A 23389-nucleotide genomic window follows, 5' to 3' on the forward strand; every position below is an offset into this window, starting at 1 on the left:
TTTGTCAGGAAGGAGCTAAAGCATGCAGTGGAATATAATTTGTCATCAAGTCAAGGCTTTTTATAATAGAGAGAATTATCTATTTATTGGGGGGGGGAGCAAAGGGATGGAGAAAAGGATTTTTCCCTTGTGAAAACCAAACAGTAATATACTATTTCACAAGTTTTTTAGGCATAAATCAATGGCCAATTTTTGGCCTAATTTGCTGTTGGTTTTAGTGTTCTTTTAAATGTAGATAATATTCTACTGCTAAATTATGGCATTATTAAACTGAAAGAATTACACTTGATTTTAGGTTGTGGTCCCTCCTTTGGCTTTTTACATGCTTAGCTCAATGTCTGGCACAGAGTAGGTGCTTAATAAATGCTTGTTGACGTGACTTATGAAATAGGACAACAATACGTGCCACCTTTGAGTAATATTGATTTTAATAAACATTTTTAGGGAGGCAAAGGTGATCACAATACCTAAAGAAGTGGTTTTTTATTTATCTTAGAGAAAATCAGGGTAAAGCTATTTTTGAATTAGCAATTCTACATTGAACAAGAAACCAGCTGTCCCATGGTTTTGACCCAAACTACCTTTGTTTCTACAGCTTCAAAGCCAAGAATGCTTTGCAAAAGATGAATCCTTTCAAATGGCTTCTACTCTGATGGTTTTATGCCCCTACCCCTCTTTTTCTTTTTTTTCCTACCCCTCCTTTTCTAATGAGAGCTCTGAATGGGTTTTTTAAGCTCCCACAAACACACTCGAGTCAGAGGCGCAGCTATCCTTAGAAAAGCCACCATTTGGGGATAGTGGAAGCGACAAAGAACCCAGATGTAGTTTACCCTCTGGTTTGTACAACCAACTCCTCTATCATGATCTCAAATATATCCTTTTTATTTTTATTTTTATATTTTAGTTAGGCAGATTGGTCACTTGTTTATGCCTGAGAAATTTGTTGTAAACCCTCTTCTGTCTTATAGTCTTTTATCAAATTATATACCTATTCATGGACATACATAAATACACAAAATGTAGTTTTTGCTCCTTCCTGTACTTCATACTTTCTCAAAATATACTCTATCAGTACGTTCTTAACTACCTTTTGCTCAATTATTGAAAAACCCTCCTATTTTTCTTTCATTTTACTACCAAAAACAATAATTCCACTCCCAGGATCATATGTCCTTTCTCCTTTTATCCTTGTAAGTTGCTTTTTGCTTCATTAAAATCCTGAGCAAAAAGCAAATAGGACAGATTAACTGTATAAGTAAAACATCTCTATTAAATATAACTAGCCCGCAATCAGCCTGCTGCTCTCTTCTGCTTCAAAGTGTCTATTAGCTCAGTAATATGTCACTGGGTTCAAACCCTCATAAAAATGTTTTTTTTTTAAAGTTGTTGTGGCACCATGGTCTAGCTTTGTTTTACAAAATCCTTTAAGATGAGGATGCTTCAGAAAAAAAATTTCAGACAAGCTTAGTGACTTCTTTCATGCTTTGTAGATAGACTCAAAAAACATCAAGATTTGGTGTGCTTGTTAGTTTATTTTTTAAGAGGCATCTGGTAGGATCTAGTGTACTGTAAGCAAGAGGTGAAATCACCATTCCTGTTGTTGAGTCATTCGGTTGTATCTGACTCTTTGTGACCCCACGGACCATACTGTCCATGGAGTATTCTTGGCAAAGACACTGGAGTAGTTTGCCATTTCCTTCTCCAGTGGATTAAGTCAAACAGGTTAAATGACTTGCCCAGAGTGACACATCTAGCAAGTGTCTGAGGCCAGATTTGAACTGGGGTCTTCCTGACTCCAGGTGTAATATTCTGTTCACTGAGCCACTAGCTGCTTCTAAATCACCATCACTTTTTTTTTAATTTGAAATAAGAGCAAATCACCATTACTTCTATTTTTAAAAAAGATAAGAGAAAAGTGGGAGGAGTTTCTGAATGTGCCGTTCTGCCTTCTGACACTGCAGATGAACAACGAATTCTGCAGAAATCAATCAGATGAAGAGAATAGGATATCTTGCATTTGCACAGTGCTTTGAAGCTGAAAACCAGAACAAAAGATCATTTTGTATACAAATATTCTCCCAGCTATGGTATATGGCTGCAAAGCTTGAAACTACATTCTCTGAGGAATCTGGGAAAAAAGGTAATGAAGAGACACATGGTGGTCACAGGACAGCTGTTGATGGTTTAATGTGGAGTGTTTGGTTGCTGTCCTTCATTCTCCAAGAGGACCAAAAGGACATCACAATGTTGGGGTCAAGGTACAGTGTGTCCTACTGTAACTGATCAGACGGAAGGCTCCAGCACAGATCGGGCACAAATAATCCACAAATGAAGCACATTGTTCAAGGTATACATAGCACTTTCCCCGGATCTTATTCTTGTAGTAAGAGTAGAAAGCCTTAGTGCTATACTGGTACCCCATGTAAAAAGATCCAGAGATAGATTCTTGGTGGAGGACCAACAAGAGTACATTGACAAGAATCACACAGAAACACTAGGTGGTACAGTGGTTAGACTACCAGGTCAGGATCAGGAAGACCTGAATTCAAATCTGACCTCAGACACTTAAAAACTGTGCAGCCCTAGGCAAGTCACTTAATTTCTGTTTGCCTCAGTTTCCTATTTTGTAAAAGTAGCATAATAACAACACCTACTTCACAGAGTTATTGTGAGAATCAAATGAGTTAATATTTGTAAAATGCTTAGCACAATCCCTGGCACATAATAGGTGTTACATAGGTTAGCTATAATTATTGGTATTATTATCACTATATATATATATATATATATATATATATCTCAATGGAGAAAATATCCATATCATTTAAAACCACATATCTGTTGAAATATGGAAATATAGATACACCCTTTATTGCACAACATCATTTGTGCTATTGAAAGAACCAGTGGATGGATCCTCTAATAGGAGAATTTGCATAATAAAATGAGCCAGGATCTCCTAGAATAAAAAGGTATAGATGGGTTGCAATCTGTACCAGTAGAGAGAGTACCTCACTCTGTGAGCTCATGGATATACTGAAAGATTCAAGCATATCCCTTAGGTAATATTGTGGAGCTAGGCTATGCATTATAGATAATTATAAAAATAAGTCCTTGTGACATGGCTTTAAGAGGTCATCTTTAAATAGTGTTCCACATGTGTGTAGCATTTTTAAGGGAAATCAGGAGACCTGGGGCCTAGTTCAAGCTTTGACACAAACTAACTCTGGGACCATGGGTAAGCCACTGTATCTCTTTGCACATCAGCTGCCTTTTCTGTCCATCAAATGAGGGCTTGGGGATTGAATGTTCTCTAAGGTCCCTTAAAGTAATTGATTTCTATGATTATGTAATTTTCATACAAGTCTTGACATGAGGAATGACTTGTTCAGAAATTCTGAGACAAACATAAAAAGCTTAAGGTTGTTTTGCTTTTAAATTTGCTCCATGAAAAGTTTCCAACAGCAACTTAGAGTGGGATTCAAAGGATCATTTTTTGGCCTCTGAATGACAGATAAGCAAAAATATTCATTCACATGTTCCTACTTTAAAAATTCTGGGCTGAGATTTTACTCACAAATAAAGAATTTGGCCTTGTGAGTTGGGCTTTTATAACTCAAGGAAAATGCTAAGGCTTTGTGACTATGTATCATATTGAGCTGCCAATTGACATAATGGCACTGGTATCTGACAAGAAGTAATCAATGTAGAGGAACGAAGATAGCTTCTCAGAGAGAACAGGAGGAAACAATCTACCACCAGTAACATATATCCTTAAATAAATGTTTCCTTGTCTCTGAGATTCCATTAACAAACTGAATAATTGGTTTGATCTACTTGGGAACAGAGCTTGCACAAATTTAGATGCAAAGTAGGATTCTGCATCGGGTCATCTCTATAGCATTCTGCATTCTTTAAAAAGAAAACCTTCAACATGCTCCTTAGGCAACGCCATTAATTCACACAAACTAGAGGCAGGAACAACCAGGACTGTGGATAGTTTGCAATATGGGCCAAGAGAGAGAATACCCACATTGAGATCTCAGGCACATTGATATAGGGAAAAGGGCAATGGTGTATTCACTTTAACATTTATATTTTATTTTAGATTTATATAATGATTTACAAATATTAAGTTATTTTCACAACAACACTGAGAAGTAGGTGCTGTTATTATCTCCAATTTACAGATGAGGAAATTGAAGCAGACAGAGCTGACTTCCTCGGGGTCACAACAGCTAGTAAATGTCTGAAGGAGGAACTGAACTTGCCTTAAGCAAGTTATAGCCTGGACAGTGTTCTCCCCATAGCAGGTACGTGAGTATCATTATCCTCCTTTTATAGATGACTTTTTATAGATAACTAAGAAAGATGAAGGTCTTTGCCCAAAGATATATGGCTCATATATGACAAGTTTAAGATGTTAGCCAGATCCACTCACTCCTCATCCAGTCTTCTCATGCAGTAATAAATGGAATATGCTCAAATACCAAAATACATGATAAAGAGAATAAGGTGAGAAAATAAGAATGAATAAAGAAAAGAAGCCACTTTTGCCATCAGAGAGAATTTTCCTCTCCAGGTAGAAACCTGGACAGGAAAATTTACTTAGAGAAAACTGCCAATTTTTTTCATTTAAATATTATTTCTGCATGTATAATAGCATGCTTGCTCAAAAATGGCAGTTCTCTAGAACTGTGGACCATATAGAGCTTTATTATTATTTCTAAAACTACATTTATGTTTAAATTTCCATTTGCAAAATCACTTTATAATAATTTTGAGCCAATTCAAATCATCAAATATCTTTGCTATCAAATTAAGAAAGGTCAGGAAGATATCTTCAATCCTGAAATTGTTCAACATGAATGATTCAACATGGAAATCAATGAACAAAAGTTTAGATTTTTATTTTTGAGTTTCAACCAAGAGTTCATTTCAACTGAATCAGTCAAATCGCTACCAAAATTCCCCCATCCCTACCCAGTGGCAGAAATGATATCAATGACGTTAAAAGTTATATTTTTTAGGGTCCAGCTTGGGTCATTTACTGTAAACCTTCAATGCTATGATGTTCTGTAGTCCAGGTCTTGGACTGACACTTTATATTGAAGAATTATTGCTTCCTTAGTAAGGGACCCCTCTCCAGTGCCCTCTCCCCAAGAACTGCCTATTCTGAAGAGCAAGCAAACAAGGCACCAGCATTAAAGTATACTGAACATTCTCACCTTCTGTCTGCCTGTGTGCAGTGGGAACATCCACAAAGATAGCATCTAGATCAATTCACGAAAATGTCACCTCTTTTCATTAAATGTTGATCAAAAATCTATTTTGCTTGTAAGCTGGGGGGCTTTTGAGATATTTTAATACTCTTCAAGAAACCAATCTTACATGAAACTGAAGGAAAACATCTAATGTCATTGAACAATAACTATCAGTTCTGTCACCATCCTACCTTTGAGCAGAGGCCTTAGGATGTTTCTCATCCAGTTTCCTGAGCCACAGTCAGCTTAGCAGCCCTTCCCCCAGCAGACCTTCTGGCATTCAATGGGCATCTAAAGGTTTGGAGAACAGCTGTAGATTTGGGAGTGCTGGTCCTTTTATGTGGAACCTAAAAAATAGAGTCCAGATTATTTGACATCAAGTAGGACTACTTTTTTTCTAAATGGAAATAGTTGAAAATTGTGCCCCCCCTCAAATACTCAAGAGGTAAATCACACTTTGAGAATCTTACAACAATTTCATCATATAGATGTTATATAATTTTATGCACACGGGTTAAATATTTACTGTATTTACTAAAATAATCTGTTTAAATATATTTCTGTATTGGATCTAATTTTCAATCAGGGGTTATTAAAATCTTATGTGTCAGGATGCCTTGGAGGTCTGGTGACGTAACTTGTAGTCACTGCTACTGTGGGAAGTCTGAGGCTGCAGATGACTTGAGTTCAAGAGTTTAGAATTGCAATAGCATTAAAGACAATTGGAAGTAGGGGGCCACCAAGTTGGCTGAGAACGAGCAAAGTAGCCCGGGTCAAAAAAAAGAGGAGGCCAAAGTTTTCAGGTCAATCATGAATGGGATCAGGACCATGCACTTATAACCTGGATGAGATAAGGAGACAAGGATTGGGGGGTGGAAGGAGGGGGAGAGAGAGAGAGAGAGAGAGAGAGAGAGAGAGAGAGAGAGAGAGAGACAGACAGAAAAGAAGGGAGAGGGAGGGAGGGAGAGAGAGGATGAAAAGGAAGAGGAAAGAAAGAATGGAGGAAGGAAGGAAGGAGAGAGGGAGGGAGGGAGAGAAGGAGGGAAGGAAGAAGGAAAGAAAAAGAAAGAGAGAGAAAATGAAAGAAAGAAAAAGAACAAAAGAAAAAGAATAACCCAACGACCTCTTAGCAGAACAATGTTTTTAAATGCATAAAATGTATAGGATTATAAGGAAAACCAATTATAATGTGAATTAGTTACAAAATATAGAAATAACAAGTTCACAGAACCCAGGTTAAGAATCTTTGCTTTAAACTATGGACAACATCAAAATGGGAATATAAGCCTGCTTACTTGGGGGAAAAAAACAACCTGGTTACTTTCCTCTTTTCAAAATCCATCTTTTCTAAGACTATTTCTGACTTGCCTCTGGCTCACTCTGCTGACCTCTTCTGCTAAGCGGCTGTCGCGTCCCTGATGAGCTGTGGTCCAGGCCCCATGGTGAATGTGATGCTCTGTCTGGGTCACATCCTCTCTTGCATTTAGCTCCTCTAGGTAGGTCAGGACAAACTAAGGGAAAGCCTGTAGGAAAGGACAAAAGATGCCAGGTCTTTGCCAGCTGTGGCACAACACTCAGTAGAATGGGAATTATGGGAAGGGAAGTTATTTAAAAGAAGAGATGTCACAAAATCTACTCTACTAAGAAGTATTGTACTTTACAGGGCCAAATTAAGACCCTTGCTTGTTTAACATTTAAATTTTCCAAAATAAAATGAAGTTAATGATATGCATAAAATTGCTCTATAAATCATAAAGCCTTACATAAAAGTCAGCTATTATTATTAATTACTAATTTCCTCTTTACCGACATATTTACAAATCAAAACAGCAGCTTACACAACCTCATAATGCTGTCTTGCCCCCTAATTGTTTTGGGGTTTGTCTTATTGCTCCAACTAGACTTTAAACATCTCATGGCAAGAATCTTGGCATATTCTTCTTTTGTATCCACACCATCCCTAGCATAGCACCATGAACATAGTAGGTATTCAGTAAATATTCAATTATTGATTGAATATCTGCCATAAAGAAAAAAATATTATTTTCCTTATATTTCAAGTTATGTTTCCATAATTTAAAATAAACAGATTAAATGAATAACCCCGTAATTCTAAAAATCCTATTATTTAGTATATCATGATATTGACAGGAAGTATGGTATCAGAGGATAGAATGCTGGACTTGAAGTCAGGAAGATCTGAGTGAAAATACGACCTTTGGTATTTATTCACTATGTGACTATGGTCAGGTCACTTGATTTCTCCATGTTGCAGCAGCTCTCTCAAACCATAACTTATAGAAGGGTTGCGATCCATGGATCAAGTGCTGATGGTCATGGTTATTCTACAAATCTGAAATGCTTATTGATATATTTAGACTATATTGGATATATGCTGTTCTTGTAGACATTGCAAAGATTCCTTTCTAGTTCACCCTGAATAGAAAATATATTTGGAGTTTTTCTACATTTTGGGATCCACACAACACTTTCTTCACAATAATGTTAATAGATAAATAATCTCAATTACTTTCCCCATTTTGCCAGTGTTGAAAATAAGACTGAGGGAATTCAGTCAACAAGCATTTATGAAGTACCTACTGTGTGTCAGGCACTGTGCTAAGTGATTTATAAATATTATCTCATTTGAACCTCACAACAACCCTGTTACTCAGTGATGTTTGAATCTTTTGGACTCCATTGGGGGTCTTCTTGCCAGAGATACTGCAGTGGTTTGCCAATTCCTTCTTCAGCTCATTACATAGATGAGGAAACTGAGGCAAACAGGGTTAAGTGACTTGCCCAGGATCACACAACTAGTAAGTGTCTCAGGCCAGATTTGAACTCAGGTCTCTCTGACTCCAGGCTCAGCACTCAACATCTGGATGCCCCTAACCAGCCATAAGAGAAATGATGACAGAAATCAGGTACCAGATAATAAAAATTCTTCATATCAGCATTGAGCAGTTTTAATTCCCAGTGGAGGATGCCTATCTGAGATCTCGAAGTAACAGGTTAACCATGTCAACAATGGGGCCTGTTTGGAACATAAATTATGTAATGAGTGGAGTCAGAAAATTATAGGAAGCTATATTATAAATGCTCAGGTCGGAGAAATGGTCTGCCCAGGATGCTCCTGCGGAAAATATTCCAAGACTCGGTTACTGATGGCTTGTGGAAAATAGAGCTCAGTACATCATACAAGTTAAATCTGAGATTTGGGAAAAGCTCGAGAAGGAATCTGAAAGGACAGTAAAATATGTACTCATAGAGATCAATCAGAGCGGAAAAGGCTTTGCAGTGGAGAGGAATAATGATATGTAAGAGTGATAACAGACACATGGTACCATGAAATGAGTGTACCATGAAATGAGTGTTGAATTTGGACTCAGATGACCTGGGCTCCAATTCAAGTGTTACTACTTGCCACCTGAGTCACCTTAGGCAAATCTCTGGGCCTCAGTTTCCTCATCTGAAAAGTGATCTCTTGGGTCTCTTCTTGCTCTAAATCTGTGATCTTATAAATCTGAGAATAAACTATTCAAGTAACAAAACCATGGAAACAGAAGCATTCTCCTGCATGGTGAGGTTTATGTAGTCATACTGTATTTCTCTGCCCCTCCCCCCCGCCTCCCACCACCAAATAAAGATATATTTGCAACAAGAGTCTTTGGTGTTCCTAGCCCAGTGATAAGTAGGGCAATGGAAGTCAATGCAGATTGGTGGGATGAGTAGGAGGTGGTAATGATAACTAGAGATATAGGCAATGAACAGCTAGCTGACAGCCACGGTTCTGGGTTTTTTGGGGGGTTTTTTGGACTAATGATTTGTTAAACTATTTACAAGGTTATATGCTAAAGAACACAGTACTAATGTCCACTACTGCTAAACACTGCTACTGATTTAGCAAAAAAGCCCTATTAGGGAATCCATTAATGAAGTCTGTGGTTATACTGCTAGAGTCAACCATAACAATGTGTTTGAACTAAAGTCTTCTATCATCATTATAGTCATTAATGCTGGTCAGTAGATGATAATATGTTTGAACTCCATGGGTAGTTTTGAATTTCACATGTTCATTCTTGCTTTTCAAAGCAGATTCTGTCAATATGTTTTCATTGATTACAGTCTGTCTTGAGCAAAGAAATGATTATCCTGCATAATGGAACTATAAATAGAGCCTTAATTCTAATGGTTCTTTCCTGTACTGACATGGTCCCCACTCTCTCTTTAGCTGATATTTGTTTAGTTGAGGGAATTTAGTTGAGGATTCATTCATTTGGCCTGGGCCCCTGCTATGTTCTGGCCAGAGAGAGTACACATGATAGAAGCCTTGCTGCTTTCGAGTACTTTACATTTTAAAGGAAAGAGAATACCCAAATAAGTATAATTCAAATTGCCCTAATTTGAATTAGTAACAAAAGACAATAACAACATAATTATTATTGGCCTAATAATATAAGGCCATTTTTATATTAGGATATCATCTTGCATTTATTAGTATAATATCCTAACCAAATAAATATAAATAAAATTAGGATTTGCTAAGTGTATGAGCATAGTGCAAAGTCCTCTGAGAGTCCCAAGGCACCAGATTTTATTGCTAGAGAGAGGAGGGTTCATGAAGGAGGAGACATTTGAGATAGGTCTTCAGTCTAACTACATTTTAATAAGGAAGATGAAGGAGGGCATTTTAGAAATGCAGAATGGTCAGGATGCAGGTAGAGAAGTAGCACCATGTGAAATGTATTTGCGAGTAGTTTGGTTTGCTTGAAGCATAAGTCACGTATTTGGGAAATTGTATGATATAGGGTTGGAAAGGTAACTCTAAACCAGAACGTCAAAGGTCCCGAATGGTAGGCTATGGACTTTGTGCTTTGTCTGGTCAGCAGTTGGAGACCACTGACAGTTTTTGAATAGGGGAGTGCATTGATGAGAGTTGTAGAATATCAGAGGTGGAAGTAAGAGAATCAGGGTTGAGGAGATAGAGGATTGTGAGAAAATGAAGGCAATCGGGTTTATGCCTATTTTTCAAGAGAGAAGGGAGGAAAAGAAGGGGAGAGAAAGAGATGGAACAGGAGCACTAGCAGGGTCAATGGAAAGCTTTTGTAGGATTGAGGTTGAGAGCAGAAAGATGGGGAAGGGCCAACAGAGAGGGAGAGATGGAAGCTGCATGAGACAGAAGCAATTCGTGATGGAGCAAGGTCCTGGAGGAGTCACGATGGAATGCGACCAAAGGCGTAAGCACAAGGATTGGCCTTAATGAAGGGTAGGGCTATCACTTTGGTTGAGAGAGTGAAGGAACTGAGGAATTTTGATGAATGAAATAGAAAAAAGATTATCATCTATTCCTTTTCCCCCATGGGATCATAGATATAGAACTGGAAGGAAACATTTATGCCTTTGAGTCTAACCTCCTCATTTTACATATGAGGAAACTGAGGCACAGACTTAATAAGACTTAGCGTCTGAGCTAAGGAAGAATCTGAACCCAGGTCTTTCTGACCACGAGTCCAGTTCAACAACATTTGTTGCTGTTATTTGGTTTTTCAGTTGTGTCCAACTCTTCATGACTCTATGGACTATACTGTCCATGGGGTTTGGTGGAGTGGGTTGCCATTTCCTTCTGCAGTGGATAAGGCAAACAGAAGTTAAGTGACTTGCCCAAGATCATACTACTAAGTGTCTGAGACCAGATTTGAACTCTGGTCTTCCGGACCCAGCATTCTATCCACCAAGTCAGTTAGCTGCCCCCCCTTACAACTCTGTCTCTCTAATTTTCTCTCCTTTTTCTTTGGGGGCAAATGGGTTAAGTGACCTGTCACATAGCTAGTAAGTATCTGAGACTAGATTTGAACTCAGATCCCCCTGACTCCAGGGCAGATGCTCTATCCACTGTACCATCTAGCTGCCCCTCTCTCTAATTTTTAATGTTTGTACAAGGAGTCATCACTACTTTTCTTGGTAACGTATATCACTTAACAATAAGGATGTCCTGCCATAAAATACCCCTTGTCTTGTTGCATTTTGTGTTTTCATGCTATCAATTATTCCTTTATAAATGAATACTAACATTATGAAGTCCATCAACCATAGTTTCTTTGGATAAATTCAATCAGTTTCTTTCAATATTTCTCACAGATCAAAATGCCCAACCCTTTAAACATTTCTGTAGTTTTCCTAACAGCCACATGAAGTTTCCCACCTCTATGAACCTTCAAAAACTCTTGATTCCTCCTCATCATTTGGATCACTGAAATGTCTGAGTCATGCATGGCTCCTTCGCTGTGATGGCAAAGTCTCCTTTTAAAATAATTCTGTCCCCTAAACAACTTAGAAAGTACTCTCAAATCTCCAGTGATTCCAATATGGCCGGCCACAAAAGTGCTAGAAGGCACCAAATAGATCTTCATCAAACTAAATAAGTGAGATAATATTTGCAAAGTGCCCAGCACTGTGCCTGGCACAGAGTAGGCATTATATAAATGCTTATTCCCTTTCTCCTTCTCCTAAAAAGCAACAACAACAGAAACAAAACTTCCAAAAATCTTTCTCTTTTTACTTGTATTCATGGTTGGTGCAGTAATCCAAATTTTCCATATTTATTCTTGGCAGTCCCAGAGTAAAGCTGCCCAGTAGTCTTTAGGTAACTATACACATATCTATACACATATATACGTATGCGTACATATCATATGCTCATATATACATATATACTTTATATACACATGTGTACAGGTATAAGTATATACACATACATTTATTTGTACATTTGTATACAATGCACATATATCTGGTATGTGTATGCATATACACATACACAAATGTATATGTATGTCTAAATAGCTATAATTTTATACATATATATATATATATATATCAATTCAGAGTACAGCAGTCATAGGAAAGTATCAAAAGGTTAATGGGCCAATTTACTCTTTGGAAAAGGGTTTCCAGGGAATAGATATGTCATTCCATTTGTACATGGAACTCTTTGGATGAGGAAACTCTCTCTATCATTTAAGTTAGTGTCTTTTTTTTCAAAGCTCTGCTGCCCAGAGCATTGAAAGGGTGAGTGATTTGCTCAGGGTGACAAAGCCAGCATGTGTCAGAGTCAAGATTCAAATTCAGGTCTTCTTTGTTCCAAGGCTAACTCTCTATCCCCTGTGTCAGGATGTTTCTCCAACAATATAGATTAGATATAGAAAAATTGAATTAGACCACAAATACAAGTAATGAGGTATAGATCAACATATAGACACATAGATAGATGATAGAGAGGATAAAGAGATATAGATGAGAAAGCTAGAGAGATGAAAGATAACTAGAGAGATAGAGGGACAGACAGAAAAAGATATTGATTAAGCTTAAGATCTAGACAGATAATAGCTTCCTTATCAACTGCAATTATTAAATTATTCTTCCTCTTGTCCTTAACCAAATGTATACGGTTTTGGAACACTGTCCATTTAACAACAGTACTTAATTTGTAAAATTCTAATGACAAATATAATCTAAAAATTAAATATACTCAAAACTTCTAAGCGAATGTGATAAATATTATAATCAATGCTCTTTTAGATTTCTGGCATAATTGCATTCCGCTATCTGCAAATATTTGTTGAGGAGTGGTGGTCATTAGATTTCATGAAATAAAGCATTGTCTCCTTTTAAATTTCAATAAATTTTAATAAATCAAGCAAGCATGTCATGCCATATGGAAATGATAGCCAGCTTTGGCCTCTGTCAAATATTAATTATTGACTAGGTTAATGATAAATGAATAGGAAAAACTTCTATTTTGTTCAAGTGAATTATTTTAAATATCAAACAAAGCCTTATGGGAAAATATAGCATTATGGAGAGCCCAATGCTATAAAGCACAAATAAAATAAGTAGAGAAATGGTGAAAATATTTTGTGTTGGTGCTGATTAAAATAATTTTTGTAGGAAAAAACTCTCCAGTAATTTAGACACAATAGATACTTTATGCATGCAGGGAGAATAGACAGATGAAACTAAGTTATGGATGGTTTACAGAAAGTTCATCACTTGGAATAGACGCAAGCTTCTACTTTAAACACTCATTTCTGAGAATCACTGGTTTTAGGTCTGTAATAAAATGTAATTCTGAGTTATGACTACCTTTAAAGAGGAGGACAATGTACTGGATGTTGCCTACAGGGGGATATTTCTATATTTAACAAGATAGGATACCACTGGAAAGGAATTCTGAAGCCCCAGATGATCAAAGGCTCACAGAGCTAGAGCTAGAAGGGACCCAACATAATATCAAGTCCAATCTCATCACTTCGCTGATGGAAAAAAATGTGACAATTTGCCCATCGTCTCAGAGCTAGCAAATGAAAAAGTTAGGATTTGAATCCAGTTCTTCTGACTCCAAATTCACTGTTCTTTTTCTTACAAGCAGTCTATATCTCTGCTGATCACCTGGCCAAGGAACAAGCATTTAACAAGGCTTATTGTGTGTTAGGCACTATACTAAGTATTGGGGATACTAAAAAAAAGGCAAAATTGTGGTCCGTGCCCTGAGAAGAACACATGCAAACCTCTATGTAGACACACTTTGCCTTTCTTTGAACACATACAGATCTTAAGTTTTAGTTTTTGTTTGTTTGTCTATTTTTACTGCTAGTGGAAATAACCAGTAAGACATCTTAGATTTTCTACATCCAAGAAAAGCTCAACATAAAAAGAAAATCAGCTAGTATTTATTAAGTACCTACTATGTGCCAAGTCCTGTGTTAAGGGCTGGAGAGTAGAAGAATAGGTATAGTAATGAGATTAAAAGGGTAGGGGTGGCCATTAGGTTATACCTGAAGATGTTCAAAACTGGCATTGAGGTCAGCAGGAAAGAACTTAAAGGAGAGGGAAATTGATGAATGCATCACTAACAGTAGTATACACATGCACACCATGGTTTTGAACAGCAAATACCTAAAACTAAACTCATGTAATGTCTAAAACCAAATGCTCATTCTTCTAGGATCATAACATTTTAGAGCTAAAAGAAACTCATCTTGTCAACTCTGGCACAAAACATGGATTCCCGCGTAGAATGTCCTGACAAGCAGTCACACAAGCACTACCTGAATATCTCCAATGAATGCAAATTCTCTCTCTTCCAACGTAGCCAATTCTTTATTAATGTTTTACATTTTATTTCTTGAGTTCTTATGATTTCTTTTTTGTTTTAATTACTTTTGTTACTCTCATATTTTTTAAATGGCATTGATACTCATTGATAGGTACATTCCCTACTTTGATGATGAAAGTATCCAAGATTCAAAACCCCATTTTTTACAGTTCTAAGTGTCAGAAGATTTTTCTTTATGGTGTCCCAAAATCTACCTACCTGTAACCTCCACCCACTAGTCCTGGTTCTGCCTGTTGAGGTCAAGCAGAAAAAGTCTAATCCATTGTGTACATGATAGCTCTTCATATTCCTATACCCACCAAAGACCTCTCTTACTGGGATTAAACCTCCCCATCACATTCCTGTAATCCGCATATAGCATAGCATATCTGCATCATTGCTTTCTTCTGGATGTGCTCAATTTTTCAGTGACCCTTCTAAAATGTGCTGCAAGAACTGAATCTGAATGCCTGGTTTCTGTTAATACTATTCTTTGAGTCACCCTGCTCAAATGCCACTTCCTCATTGAAGTTTTCTCTGATCTTTCCTCTAAAACCTTACTGGATCTTGTGTCTACTGAGCTCATCTCTTTATTATGTTGTCCTCTATTTAAAAAGGGATTTTGCCTTTAATTTGGATGGTTTTAGCCATTTCATAATGTAACTTTAATAGGAAAGGCTAATTAGATGACTGAGTCTCAAGCAATTCTTGGTGGTTGATCCGAGTTGTTTTCGTAAACAGCAATACAGGAGAAAAAGAGGACTATTCTTTTTGCTCATCATACTGTGAAACACAATCAGAGTTCCTGTTTGACAATGAATCCCTAAATCAAACTGATGGGAGGGCACAGGAGCAGAAAATATTGGATATTGCTCATGAGAAAACAGTGAGGTTTTCAGCCAGAGTTCAGATCATTTTTATTGTCAAAATTCAAATGCATTTTACACTTGGGATAAAATAAATCAAGATAAAAGCAACCAGCAGACAAATCATCATCATTTTCCCCCAAAAAAAGGCTTTACTGGTATCAAATATCATTGCTCAATTCTCTTGCAAGCCGTAAGTTAATCAATAAACATTTATTAATCACCTACTATGTGCCAGATATACTGCTAAGTGCTGAAAATAAAAAGAAAGGCAAAAATATGGTCACTGCCCTCAAGAAGCTCACAATCAAAGGGGAGAAGGAACATGCAAACAAGTGTGTATAATTCATTGAATATCTACTATATGTAGGACACTGTATAGGAAAGAAAACAAAAGCAGTCATACACATGGACCTTAATCTTGAGGAGTATACCATCTAAATGGTGCTTTTTAAACATGGCAATTTTTAAAATTTTTTCATTCTATGAAAATCCACCTTCATTCCCTGCCTTAGCATCTAAGTAGAAAAACAATAAAAATGGTTCAATAACATATTTTTAAAAATCAATTTGATCTAATAAATATTTATTTTGTAGGCATATTGTGCAAAAGTATTACACAACTGAAGTCTAGTTAAGATGGAAATATGAATAATCCTAGACAAATATATTTCTCCTGACAACCCCCCGCCCAGCAAAGACCTAAAGGGGCAACAGATGGGATAATGATCAATAAGACTAGAGGGAAACATCCTGTAACCAATTTTAGACCACACAATAAGATGGTCAGAAGCCTGGGGGTTAGAACAAGGACCAGGGGTTGTCAATGGTGTTGGAATCCAACCCAAACTACAGTTAACAAGATCAAAATTCAGAGCTTGACCTGTCAGAGCCATAGCTAGAGACAGGGCCATCCCCCATTGGTCACTGTCAGAAAGGGCTGGTGACTGCACTCACATTCCAAGGCATGCTAAGAGATCTGAAGTCAGAGCTTCTGTTGAAGCTAGAGATCATAACAGGAGACAAAGATAGTACAATAGCCAGACATCCTGCATAAAGGGGAAGGCAGGATGGGGACAAGAGAGGCAATGAAACCACATGATCTCCACATTTGTTTGGGACACATCATGACTATAAAAGGTGATGAGGCCAACTTCCAAGGAGAAGAAAACAGAGATAGGGACCAAGACCAGCAAAGGATAGTCCTGATCCCAGCCAGCCCACCTGGAACTGTGGTAGCAGTCACATCTAAACTACTGAGATACAAACCAATAGGATGTGCCCACTCAATCCAAGAGTATGGGAGGGGGTGGATCCTGGCCCTCATATAGGGATTCCAGCCTAAGAACTCAGGCTGGAGATGTAAGAAAACTCCAAATACAGTGAAGAAATACTATGGGTGAAAAGAAATCTAGGGAATAATAAGAGAGGCAGAAAAAGAATATACCTCCACACCAAATACAAGTATATTCTGGGAAAAAAAAACAGATTGGCCAAAAAGATCCCAAGAATGACTAGAAGAATTGGGTGGGGGAGTGTTTAAAGTGGAAATTAGAACTCTTAAGGGAAGAATTACGAGGAGAATGAAGAGGTAAGAACAGTAGATGGAAAACCTTACCCAAACAGTAGAAACCAAATGGAGGCAGCAGCAATCAATAACTACGACACAACATGAAATATCAGAACAAAGTCAAAAGACTAAAACTTCAGAAAATATATGAAGTATCTATTTAAAACAACTGACCTAAACAGCAGGTTAAGGAGACATAATTTAATTATCAATGAACTCTCTGAGTAACAAAATGAAACAGAAAACTTGGATACTATATTTCAAGAAAATCTAAAAGAAAACTGGCCAATAATATTAGAACCATAGGGCAAAATAAAAATATAATCCACCAGTCACTTCCAGAGAGAATTCCTAAATTGAAAACACTCAACAATTCCTAACTTCTAGGCCAAAAAAAAACACTGTGAGCAGCTGGAAAAAAATAAAGTGCAAAGGAACCAGAGTCAAGATCACACAAAACTATTCTGCAGACATTTCAAAGGAAAGAAAATCATAAAATACAATATTTAAAAGGTAAAATAAAACTGCCTACAACAAAGAACAACTTATTCTTCTAAATTTCAAAAACATAACCCTACAGGGGGAAAAATGTACATTTGATAAAAATGTAGGACTTCCATACATTCATGATGAAAAGACCAGAGCTCAGTTGAATCTTTGAATTACAAATACAGGAGGCAGAAGAAATTTATGAAGATAAGTACATTTGAACAAATGGGAGGGGTAGAATGATGATAAAATACTTATATTATTACAGGAAGTAAAGACATGTGTCCCTCCAGAATCCTACTGACTTCAACAAAGAAAGTAAAGGAAAACAAGTGCAGGGCCTGGAGAGGTTGGTTGTTTATCTGTTTTGTGTGTTTTGAGAGAGAAAAGGAAGTGAAAAAGAACACAATAAGAAAGAAATGAAGAAGAATGTAGAGAAATATACTAATTTTCATAATTGGAGCATGCCAGGGTAAGAGTATACCAATATGGAGAAGGGTGGAGTGGGCATATAATGAACCACACTTCTTTTATGAAGTAGGCAAAGGAAGACTGAATATATACTACACAAAACATGATAGGGGCCGAATAAATGTTCAATTGACATATTGACTTAGTATTCCCAATGTCTGGTACAATGCTTTGTTTTCTTTGTTTTTGTATGTTTTGTTTTGTTTTTGTTTTAGCTTTCCCTGGTTTAAGTATCAGGATAACATTTGTCTCATAAAAGAAGTTTGGTAGAATCCATTCTTTCTCTATTTTTGCAAAAAAAAAAACGGCAATGTTGGAATTAATTGTTTTTTCAATATTACATAGAATTCATGTTAAAATCCTTCTAGTTCTGGGCTTTTTTCCTCTTTGGCAACTCATTTATGGTTTGTTCAATCTCTTTTACTGAAATTGGATAATTTAAATTCTCTGTTTCTTGTTCTGTGGGTACCCAATTGGGCAAAATTTCTAGTAACTGTCTTTGTCATCTATTATGAAGATTTTCATTTTTGACTGTTACTGTAAGTTGGTTTTAACTCTTTAAAAAATCAAATTAGCTAATTGTCTATTTTCCTAGATTAAAATAATCCCTAATTATATTTCTTGATTAATTTTTAAAACTTTATTTCTTCTTTGAGTTTTTATGACTTCTTATTTGTGTTTGATTGCTTTTCTGTTACTTTCATATTTTTAAATAGCATAGAAACACATTGACATGTACATTCCCTCTTTTGGTGATGAAAGTATCAAAGATTCAAAATTTTCTATGAGGACTACTTTGACCACAACCTCCAAATTTTGACACATTATCTCCTTGGTTTCACTTGCTTTGATGTAATAATATTTTATGATTTGTTCTTTGAATGATATATGATTAAGAATTATGTGATTTAGAGTCAATTTAAGTTTTAATGCTTTCTTTAAATATACAAGTCTGACTTTTATTGCATTGTTTTCAGTTAACATTTTGAATTTTCTGCCTTTGTTTATGAACTTTTATGGCCTAGCACAAGGCAAAATTTTGTAAAGGAGACATGCAAAACTAAGAAGTAGGTATACTCCTTTTAAATTCCTATTCAGTAATCACCAGACATCTATCATATCTGATTTTTATATCCAAGACCCTAACTTCCTTTTTTGTATCTTTTTATTATGTTTACCTTGGTCTGAAAGGAATATGTTGAAGTCTCTAACTATTGTAGTTTGACATCTGTTTCTCCCCATGCTAGGATTAGCTCTTCTTTTAAGTACTTAGAAACTACGCCATTCAGTGACTATACAAGTATTATCATTATTATTCCATTAACTATGTTTCTTTTAAGGGTAATAGTATTCCCTGCTTATCTCTTTTAACCAGGTTTTTTTTTCTTCCTGTTGCTTTGTATAAGAATATGAATCCCATCCCTGCTTTTCAAAAAGTTCATCTAAGGGTTAATATAGTCTGTACTAATTCCCTCATTTGAACTCTGCTGATCTTTATCTCCCATATACCTTGCAAACAGCATATTGTTGGATTCTACTTCATAATCCATTCTATTATGCTCTTCCACAAAAGAAGTGGTCCCAGAAGTGGTAGGACCGACATATTTAAGCAAATACTAAGTTCTGTCTAAGACAGGTAATTAACCCCTTAAGTGGAACAGTGAGTCAAAGAAGACTCTACAATTCCTGATTATACTCATTTTTGGGTGTCCACCCCTTTCAGTTGCAGTCAGCTCCCCCTGATGAAACATCACACCTCTCCCTGTCTATGAACCCCTCTCCTCTCTGGGCATCTCTAATGCTGTTGGGCTTTTCCATATCCCTTCTCACAATCCTTCAGCTTCTCCCTCCAAGTAGTTAAAAAAAAAAAGAAAAAGCTATACTTCCCAGTAGCCCTTGCTATAATCACAGGGTTGCATATAGCTTGTCATGAGACTGCATTCTAATTCAGTAGACCTGTTAGAGTTTGCATCCTGCTGTCATAACCAGAGTTATTTCTATGCCATAATGAGGTTTTGGAGGAGGACCTTAGGGGAAGTTGTTTTCACAGTCAAGTACCAAAATATAGATTGCCATGTTGTTCAGCTATTATCAGCTGGAGATTTTTGAATTCAAAGGATTTGTATCAAAGTATAATAGGTGACCTAAATATCAAAAGTTCTTACTGTATTCATGTTACATCCTCTTCACACTACTGGAATGCAAGCTTCTTGGAGGTAGGAATTATTTCTTTTCTATTTTTTTATCTTCAGGGCCCAGCACTCAATGATGAATTTTCAGATCTTTTAAAGTATCAAAATATACATAAGGCATAAAAGTTCCTTGATGAGAGTACCAAATATTTTCCATCAGGAATGAATCCAGGGTAAATAGAGAGTGGGGAAAATTGGGAGGCATGGGTTTCGGTTGCTATTTGAAAAAAAAGTAATTCTGATTTTGAAGGCTATCAATCAACCACCTGGACAAACTCCGGGTCCCTTTATTTTACGGTGCCTGGTGCAATGACATTTATGGAAATGTGTTAGACTGTGATAAAGTTTAACGGAAGAGATAGATAGGATTCTAAATGTGATTGATTGGGTGCAGGTAATTTCTCCTGTTGCATGAATTATTTTGTCAATAATTCTTCAAGATACTCAAACTGCAAGCACTGATCTGCAATAATGGACAGAACTTCAGCACTAACGTGCCACTGTTGACTGCCAAAGCACATCCACCTAGGACTTCCAACTTCTTTGTCATTTAATGATGGGGCTATGTTTGCTCAAGGAGAAATGGAATTTTTAAGCAGCACAAATTATGTTCATTTCAGTTTTCACTTTTCAAACTTTAATTACCTTTTGTCTAATTTTTTAAAGGGAAAGAGATATAATCAAGGGGCAAGGGGGGATCAGAATGTTACCTCCCCAGAAGTTAAACATTCCATTCCTTCATTCAGTAAACATCAGTTTACTGTCATAATGTCTCAGGATTTCTTATATGGCCCTGAGTGGAGTCTTATTTTCAGAATCTCCTCATACTTCTTTTCTACTTTGATCTCTGATAAACTGGTTGGGAAATCTTGGGCAAGTTACTTTCTCTCTTTGAGTCTCAGTTTCTTCACTGGAAAATAAGAAGATAGAATTTAATGATCTCTGTCATCCATTTAGCATGTCATGGCAGACAAAGAAGGAGGTTTGGTGTCAAGATAAGCAGGATTCAAATCCAACATCAGACCCTCACCAGCTGTGTAAACCTGGACAAGTCACTTAATCCTTCTAAGTCTCTCTCCTCTCATGCAAAATGGGAATAATGCCATTCATCTCTCCATGTTGTTGTGAGGATGAAGTGAGATAATGTATGGAGAGTGCTTTGCAAATCAAAGTATCAGACAAACATTAAAGTTTATTGTTACTATCATGATGACTTTACCTTCATATATCTTACAGCTCTGTCTTTTCTACAGTCATTATCTTCCTATCCACAGTGTCTTTACTATAATATACCACCAAAAGCTGGAAGAAAATATTTCAGACATGGTCTAGCATGACCATCATCCAAGACTTCTCCACATGGATACCCTATGGCATCTCAAACTCAACATGTCTAAAATAAAACTTTTTCCTCCCTCAAATTCAACCCTTTTCCTAACTTTCCCATTTCTGCCAAGGATACTACCATTCTTCCAAGCACTCAGGTTCTCGACCTCAGAGTCACACTCAATTAATCTCTCCTTTATTCCACCCCCCATACCCAGTCAGTTGCCAAGGTCTGTCAATCCTACATCTATGACATCTCTCCCATGTGTCCCCTTGTCTCCACCCACACAGCCACTATCCTTGCTTAGCCCTCCATCACCACTGACCTGAATTATTGCATTAACCACCTAATTAGTCTCCTGCTTCTAATTTCTACCCCTCTCTAATCCATCCTCCACACATCTGTCAAATTGATATTCCTAAATATCAGGAATATTGCCAGGACCTAAAGGTCTGGCAATGAGGCTCTCTTGAAGTTGTGTAGCTCCCTCCTGCCTTTAGGATAAAATGCAGTTTTCTGACATTGAAAGCTCATCACAACTCCACCTATCTTTCTGGGATGAATACATATTACTGCCCTTCATGTGCTTAACATTTCAGCCAAACTAAACTTGCTGTACCATGTATAAAACATTTGATCTCCCACCTTTATGTCTTTGCAGAGACTGTCCCCTAGGCTTGAAATGATCTCTGTCCTCCTCTGCCTCTTAGAATCCCTAGCTACCTTCAAAGCACAGCTCATATGCCAGGTCCCCCAGGGAGCCTTTTCTAACAAACACAGCCCCCATCCCTTCCAGTTGTTAGTTCTGTCTTTCTACTAAAAAAAATTGTATTTAGTCTGTATATATCATATATGTACTTATCTAGGTAAGTATTGTTCTCCCCTCTCCACCCATTTCCTTGAAGACAGAGACTGTTTCATTTTGTCTTTGTATCCCCCAGGTAAATGGCATAGAGCTTGGCACACAGCAGACTCTCAAATGCTTGTGAACTAAATTGAACTGGACATTATGATTCTCTTAAACTTATGATCATGTTAGCTTTTTGGCTGCCATGTTACACTGATGACCCATATTGAGTTTTCTGTTCACTCAAACCCCCAGAATACTTTTAGGTGAATTGCTATTTAGACACAATTCTCTTCCCCTTATAAAATGTAGTTGGCTTTCTGAACCAAGTGGAAGAATTTACATTCACCCTAGCTAAATGTCACCTTCTTTAAATCAGAGCAATATTCTACACTCTCAACATTTCTTTGAATCTTGATTCTGTGGGTGCTCTCCTTTCCAATTTCATATCACTGGAAAATTTGAAAACCAGGCCAGCTATGCCATTGTCCAAATTGTTAATAAAAATATTGAATAGCACACGACCAAGAAAGAATTCTTTGGAACACTTGTGAGATCCCCTCACAAGTTGACACTGAACCCTCAATATCAAGTCTTTTGTGTCTGTACAGTCAACCAGTTCCAAATTCATTCAATTGTATTTTCATGTAATTCACTCACATATTATCCCATTTCCCACATGAATAACATGAGACTTGGTCAAATGTTTTCTTAAATCTAAGAGCACTGTATCTATACCATTCTTTTGATCTCTCAGCCTAGCAACCCTGTCAAAATAGGAAATAAAAGTACTTTGCTATCATCTGGTCTTGATGAAAGCCTGTTGACTTGTGTGACAACCACTTCCTATTCTATATTTTCACAACTCATCCTTTTACTAGTAGATTCTAGAATTTTGCCAGGAATTAAAACCAATTGGATTATTATTTTCAGAATTAATTCTCTTCCTTCCCCTCCTTCCGTTTTTTGGTGAAATGGGCAAAATTTTCTCTTCTCCAGTCCTGTAGTACTTCTCCAACTCTCTATAATGTTTCAAGGTTTTGACAGTGCCTCGACCATCACGGTTTCAAATATTTTCAGAATCCAATTGTATTGTCCATCTGGGTTTGGTGACTGGAACTCTTTAAGGACAGCTAGGGCTTCTCTTATTATCTCCCTACTTTTCTTTGGTATCAATTCCTCATTAATTATGTTTATTTTGTCCTT

General features: G+C 36.9%; 1 protein-coding gene across 1 annotated transcript in view; it reads right to left on the bottom strand.

Annotated features, from left to right (window-relative positions):
- DCDC1 (doublecortin domain containing 1) overlaps positions 1–23389 on the bottom strand; it is a 494261-nt gene that overhangs the window by 268039 nt on the left and 202833 nt on the right. The window contains 2 exon segments of the mRNA XM_036765123.1: positions 5456–5591; positions 6640–6787. Coding sequence (XP_036621018.1) covers positions 5456–5591; positions 6640–6787 — 284 coding nt within the window.

The sequence above is a fragment of the Trichosurus vulpecula genome, chromosome 6, assembly GCF_011100635.1.
Source record: "Trichosurus vulpecula isolate mTriVul1 chromosome 6, mTriVul1.pri, whole genome shotgun sequence".
In the NCBI taxonomy this organism is placed as follows: domain Eukaryota; kingdom Metazoa; phylum Chordata; class Mammalia; order Diprotodontia; family Phalangeridae; genus Trichosurus; species Trichosurus vulpecula.